This window comes from Acanthisitta chloris, unplaced genomic scaffold, assembly GCF_000695815.1.
Source record: "Acanthisitta chloris isolate BGI_N310 unplaced genomic scaffold, ASM69581v1 scaffold31338, whole genome shotgun sequence".
Lineage (NCBI taxonomy): Eukaryota > Metazoa > Chordata > Aves > Passeriformes > Acanthisittidae > Acanthisitta > Acanthisitta chloris.
The window spans coordinates 65,832-72,871 of NW_008688103.1; the positions used below are offsets into that span (position 1 = coordinate 65,832).

Sequence of the window (7,040 nt, forward strand, 5' to 3'; positions counted from 1 at the left end):
AGTGAAAGGGTATTGAAATACATTAAGCTCTGGACTTACATCGCTTTGCAATCCGTAGGCCCATTTGGCCCATGCCATTTTCATGTCAGTAGGCAGGGCTGTGTAGCTATGGAGAGATGTCTTGTATCCTCTGTCTGTGGCCAAATTCTGAGCCTTTTTGGCATGGACAAGATTAACCATATCCATGGAGATCTGGAACTGATTCTTTGTGTCCTCAAAGGCCTTCTTGTACTCCAGATCACTCTGCAACTTTGACATTTGCAGGGAATGAGCCATCTGCGAATCTTCCTCCACAGCTTTTACTCCAATGAGCTTACCCTTCATCTTCTCATAGCCTTCCTTATATTTAATCTGTGAAGAAAAAATAGACCAAGACTAAATGATCTAAGCTGCCAAACTGACAGCTCTACTAGTAGTAAAGCAATGGTCTGTCAGTGTTTTGACATGCTGGGTCCTCGATACAAGCAAGTAAGAAGATCATTTGCCAAAGAGAACTGGAATGGAACTTAGAAATTAGTGTTTATAAATAATAAACCCTTTCTCAAGAATAATATGTTCACAAAAAGCTGCAAGAAATCTTTGCTTTTTGGTTCTCTCTAGGAAAAACAACATTCTTCAAGCAGTCAGAAAGGTCTTTCAGGAATTTTCTGGCCAGGCATAGATGTATTAAGTTATGATGTTTCACAGGAGATTTCCACTTCATTTTGAGTTCTAAAATTCACCCTCGGGTCAAAATGAGAATAGGAAAACACAGTCAGCATGTGGGGAAAAGCTCTGAATTGCTCAGAGCAAACCTTCTGACTAATTACAGAATGCCAATCACCCAGACAACTCCTCCGTTGCTCCTTAGCATGAATAGAATGAAGGTGGCTCAGGGCACTGAGACATATGTGACACATCCCCAACACTAGCAGCAACATGGACTGTCAGCTGTCCCAGGAATAAAGAAGGCTGATGCAGTCCATACTCACATCACTTGCCAGATCCCTCTTTGCCTTAGCTGTCAAGAATGACAAAGCATCCAGACGAAGCACAAATCCTTTTTCCTTCTGCTTCTCCCAGCTACTCCTGTAGAGTTTCTAAAGAGATGATAATAACACAGTCACTTTATTACCATCCATATACTGTATTTGTTCTATGGACACAGTGAAAGCTCTCAAGTAACACGAGTCCCTCGTACTCTCCATGCCCAGCAACCATATGTCTACATATCAGATCTTGGTGTCTTCACTTACATACTATAACTGTGGATACTGTGGTTACTGCAAGCCCATTATCTCACTGATTCCAGTGAAACTGTCAATGTGCCACTCATCTGGAAGCATGTGAGAAATGCACAGTTCCAAACTCTAAAAGTGGCAAAGCCAGCAGATGTGACTAGTATTTACTACAAGCAAGTAATTAAATTTAGATATGAAGTTTTTACATCTAAAACATGTGGACCTTCTCAGAGAAAGAACCTAACATTTTGCTACAGAACAAATATTTCAACAGCAGCTGTAACAATTCACAGGAAAGAGGGAATCCAAACCTCTGTCTTACACAGTACCTCACTGATATTGGCAGCATTTGCTTTGGCCAGTATGAAGACAGGATCATCTTTGCTGATGGTGTACTGATGAAGAAACTGCTCTTTTCCTGACCTGTAGGCAACCTGTTCACAGAAAGCAAAGCATGGTCAACAAGCAATAGTCCATGTTTAATGTTGGAGAAATACTGGTTGAACACCCCAAATATTCAAGGATTTATTAGGGTTAATGTATTTGGTGAGTTATTCTTTAGTATCACGAATTTGTTTGTCAAATATGAATTTAAAAGCTGACCTACAGAGTCAGGTTGACCAAACAGCTCATGGTTAAATTACAGAGAAGCTGTGAAACAACATATGTATCAGGATACTTTAATTCTCATTCCTAAAGTTTGCTACTTAGCTGGCTATAAAGCTGAGAGTAATTCATACTCTCTACAAAATGTATGCAAGAATATATTTAATCCAATGTTAAACTGTTGCTACTTTTTAGGTAGAATGGCACTCTTTAACAGGACACAGAATTTTAGGCATGAAATGAAGAACATTAAGTAATTGAATCTGCAGAGAGCATTTGTGACCTAAATGTAATTGCTGACTATAATACTCGAGTGAGGACTAACGTTCCAACTTTGAATGAAAATATCAAGGACCTTTTATGATCCAAGTAGCAAATGTATCCATTTTATATCCCAGGGCTACGTCAACAGAGAAATGAATGGCCCTATTTTAACCCATAAAGCTGTTGGAGGAGCTGTTGAAAAAACTATGAAAAGCTGTCCCTTTTCACAAAGTGTTACATTTCTTACATCTCACAGAGAAGAGGGGGGAGAAGTCCCTACTATAAAGCTCCAAATCCATGTTACTATTCTGACTTCAACACATTTAGAAAAGCAGCATGTCCAGCAGACAAGAGATAAGTAACAAGAGTCAGGAGACCAGTGTTCTCCTGTGATTCAATCTGGTGTCATGTTTGAGACACACAACACATATCTAAGGAAGTGCCACATTTTTATTGGCACAGAGGAATAAAAATGGAAAACAACAATAGCTGTTAGTGGTCTAACAAGGCTGATACAGCTTTAAGGATTCTGACAGGGCCCTCAGTGGGAAGAAACATAGAACCTGGGATGGAAGTGTATCAGTTCCTGTGCTCATGTCCACCTTGCTTTCAAGCACTGCCTGCAGATCAGCTGGGAATACTGGTTTCCCTCCATCTTCCTTCCTCACTTTTACTACCCCATGGATAACCAAATTTTGTGCAGATGACATTAATGACTCAGGAGTACTCAGGTATCCTGTCAAAAATGCATTTCAGCCATACTTGAATCCAGTCTGCACCACCCACAAGTTTGTCACCAAGGCTGTCTGATGCCTCTGTCAAGGCATCCTCTCCTCCCCTGGCCTTTAACATCATTTGTGAGAAGCCTCTATTTCCATTCCCACTGGTGTCTGATTTGTGCTCTCATTGTTCTAGTTTAAGAATTCAATGAATTAATCAAATAAACAAATAAAATCCCTTAGAAATAAACCTGAAAGGTTTCATGACTGGGTTCTCTTCCCCCATCACCCCAGTGTACATATGTCAGGAATGACCATGTTATGAGTAAGCTACTTGCAAAGAGACAAATTCAGTCAAGGACTCACATCACTTTGAAGTTCCTGGCTTTTCTTGGCATGCTTGATCTGAGAACTGTCAGCCACACTGGTGAACTTCAGAGAATCAGCCTTCTGTCTGTACTTTTTCTACAGCAAATTAAAGCAAGTTACACAAAATTTTCTACAGTATTTGCCCTCCCCACAAAATGTCACACTTTCAAAAAGTACATGACTGATAGAGCCAAAAGTGCCCTGTAAATTCTCAAGACAATTTTAACACAGGTGTCAACAAAATAAGCTTTCAAATACTACCCACTGCTGATAGTTTGAGGTGAGTAGGGCTGTGTAAGAATATGCCAAATGCGTTGTTGCTGACACTGGATACTCTTCGGTGCCAGATGTACCATCTACATATCTTGGAAGAGCTAAGTTGCAAACGAAGCAATGAGTGGTGTTCACAAACTGGGTATGACTTAAGTCAGTACCCACCAGAGTTCATAAGCTATGCAGTTAACATTACTATCTCATTTTCTTACATGAGACTTCTCAAGCATATGCATGTGTTTTTCAAATCACTGAACACGTAACTGAGATGTTTTTAAGTTATTAAGATAACAAATTAGAGTGGCCAATTTCAGTGTCCTGAAAGTAACTTGGATTGAAAATCTTCCCCATCATTTTCAATGCAAAGCTCAGCATAGACACTGCAGTCAAGCCTTGCTGGGACCAACAGCTATGAGAGACTTCCACAAGGCTCAAGTCTTGGATACGGGGAAAAATCATTGCCTTTTATTCATCCTCTGGTATCAGTATTGATATAAAATCTGTTTGAATGGACAAATGTTCATAGAGACTAACAGTTTTAGTTTGGCAAATAAGACTGCCCTTACTTTTATTCCATTTTACTTTTTGTTTCACATCTGAAACACACCAAAGTGAACAGAAAACTTCAATCGACATCATCAGGCTTTAGATCGGGGCTGTTTTGAATCAATGTCTTTGCTTCAGCCTTTTGCATCACTCATTTGAGAGCAAGCTAAGCACCTCTTTCTAGCCTTGTGATAGTACAAGGAAATGCAGCACTCTGTTTCAAGACCACAGTATGGTAGGGGAGGCCAATCAAACACTTCTTGTATACTTTAGTCAAATTCTTATTCTAACAGTTCAACCATGAATTGGGGCATTCCACCTAGAAAGGGTGTAAATGCATGTTTTTCATTATCTGGCATTTCAGGAGAGAAAGTCTTCTGTTTGAACTGATGGGTGAACAGATCAGCTTACACTGTGTCTCTGCTAGGGGAACACAAAATAGAAGTTAAAAAAGCATGCAGCACTTCAAAGAGGTGCTCATCGCTTTATTTTAGGAACCTGGAAGGGAGGAAGGCAGATTAAAAACAGCATGTTTTGTCACATTGCATGGAACACAATGTAGTGACATTCTGCAAAGAAATGACAAAATGCCAGGTTTTGTATGGCAATAGAGATCTCTAAAATAATATCCACCAGTCTCCAGTTTAAGTGAGTGTCAGCCATCTCTTGGCCTTACACAGCACTGGCATGAAAAGGCAGATCATTATGGATTAAATATTTGTGGAAGTGATTATTACAGCACACCCCAGCAGCAGATGTCAGGCTATCCCTAGCAAGACACCAGATCTGAGAGAGGCTGCTCTTCTTTTGTTTCTAAGATATATTTTTTCCCCTTACAGGAGAAGTGAGAGGATGTCAGAGTCCCAAGGTATGAGAGAGTGTGATCTCCAGGAACTAAGTGGCTTCTGTTCCTTCTTCCAGAACTAAGTGGGGTTTTATCCTTCTTGTCAAACTTCCCCTAATTTATTCTTCTATCTGTCCTCTAGTTTTCCTAACACTAGTGAGACAACTCAGCCATAGCTAAGCAGCTGAGGAAGTGTACTCCCAAAAGGTTAATGGCAGTGCAAAACCATGAACTAATCAAGTGAAAGCAATGAAAAGCAGCAAAAGCTGAAGCTGTCAGTAAAGTCACGACCCTTGGTTGCTGAAGAGCGAGGAAATTTTCAAACATGGCTAAAAATTATCTAATTTTTCTATACTGGTCCTTAAAACCTCTGTGCACTTCATGTAGCATCTACCATAGGAAATTCAGTGCTGTTCTGCAAAATATGCAGGTGAATGAAAAGAGGTGGAGGTACAGTTATGGGGACTTCTGCCTCACAAACATGACACAATGGTCATATAAACATAATAATAATATCTCACTCAGGATGTCATAAACTATAGAATAACTAAATGATGCCCATCAGTTTTTCCATTTCTCAGATATTCCTCATTAGTAATTCTTTACTTTTTCCACATAAAGTAACAGAATAAAAGTACATAAACCTCTGAACAAACAACAGACAGAAGCCTGAGCACTTTGCTTACCTCACTGACCAAATCTCCTGCCTTTTTGGCTTGTTGTATGTTAAGACTTCCTTCTGTGATACACCCAGCTCCTTTCATCCACATCAGATCTGCCCTATACTGAAGCTGTAGAGGAAAATAACACTCATTGGCACAGGAAACACAAGTTTAATATTTGCAAGTGAACATGTGCACACTCCATTTCAAAGACATTACAAAGGCATTTTAAAAAGTCATAGTGCAATCAGGCAGCATCCATATGAAATGAGAATTCCATCAAATGGAAAAAATCTGTAAGCACCCTTACTGTTAACCCTAACAGTTGAGTATACATCATCTTACATCACTCTGGAGATCATAGGCCTTCTTTGCCCATTTGGTCTTCATATCTTCTGGAACCACTGTGTACTCATGGAGTCTCTTCCTGTAATCTAAGTCACTGGCAAGTGCCTGAGCCTTCTTAGCATGTCTCAGGTTTATCATATCCATAGGCAGATGGAAATTGGACTTACTCTCCTCAAAACCTTTTTTGTAGGCAACCTAGAAATAAAAAGAATGAAAATTAGTTGTCTGTATCAGTGTATTCCAATATATCATAAATCACCACTCTTGTTTGGGTCCATATGCAGGTTTGCAAAAGAAATACTCCACATATAGAAATCAGGTTATATAAGGGGAAAAAGAGATGCCAGGATGAATTTTGCAGACTCTACAGACACTTTCTCTATTAACAGCACACCTCACTTTTAAACATACCTTTATCAGCTCAACAGTTCTATGTTGAAGTGTTTATATTGAGGTTTTAATACGACGATATATTGCTTATATTGAGGATTTAACTAGATGTTACTTTCCTGGCCCAAAATAAGGGCATCATAATCCAAAATTCCCCATGAAAACAAATACATTGTGCAATCATTGCAGATTAACAGACAGAGGAAGGAAACCAATTTGTTAAATGCTTCCAATTTCTTGCAAGGAAAACAGTAACAGAGGTAGATCACATATTGTTGATGAAAGACTCATAATTATGAAAAACACCTTTTGAGAAAGAGAAAAAATTTACCTCACTACTCATCTTGGCCACCTTCAGAGAGTGTAAAAGTCTTGAATCTTTGGTTCCAATTGCTTTTCCTTTAGTTTTTTCATATTCTTCTTTATATTTAATCTGGGGAAAAAATAATTTAAGTCAAAGAACATTTCCAATTACCCAAGAGATAAGAAATACGTTTTTCACTGATGATTTGGATGGGCAAAATTTAGAAGGGCTTAGTCTGATTCTCATTTTATCACTTCAAATTTCCCAGATGTTCTCAGAAATTCTAAAGGTTCAAGGTTGGTCTAATTTATGAGGTCTTTAACCTCATTCTTTAAGGCTCAGCCCTCTGAGGTGGCTATGCTTATAAACTGAAAGTCTTCTTATTAGCTAAATCATCTGATTATTAGAGGCAAAGATAAGAAATCAACCATGGAAAAAAATAAGCAAGGAATCAAGATTTGATGTTCTTAATGAGGTGGGATTTTGGAATCCCCA

At 38.9% G+C, this 7,040-nt stretch overlaps 1 protein-coding gene across 1 annotated transcript in view; it reads right to left on the reverse strand.

Annotated features, from left to right (window-relative positions):
* NRAP (nebulin-related anchoring protein) overlaps positions 1 to 7,040 on the reverse strand; it is a 51,471-nt gene that overhangs the window by 22,209 nt on the left and 22,222 nt on the right. The window contains exons 18-24 of the mRNA XM_009080897.1: positions 6,573 to 6,674; positions 5,849 to 6,046; positions 5,528 to 5,632; positions 3,176 to 3,274; positions 1,550 to 1,654; positions 972 to 1,079; positions 40 to 351 (exon numbers count right to left, since the gene is read on the reverse strand). Coding sequence (XP_009079145.1) covers positions 40 to 351; positions 972 to 1,079; positions 1,550 to 1,654; positions 3,176 to 3,274; positions 5,528 to 5,632; positions 5,849 to 6,046; positions 6,573 to 6,674 — 1,029 coding nt within the window. The remainder of the gene's footprint in view (positions 1 to 39; positions 352 to 971; positions 1,080 to 1,549; positions 1,655 to 3,175; positions 3,275 to 5,527; positions 5,633 to 5,848; positions 6,047 to 6,572; positions 6,675 to 7,040) is intronic.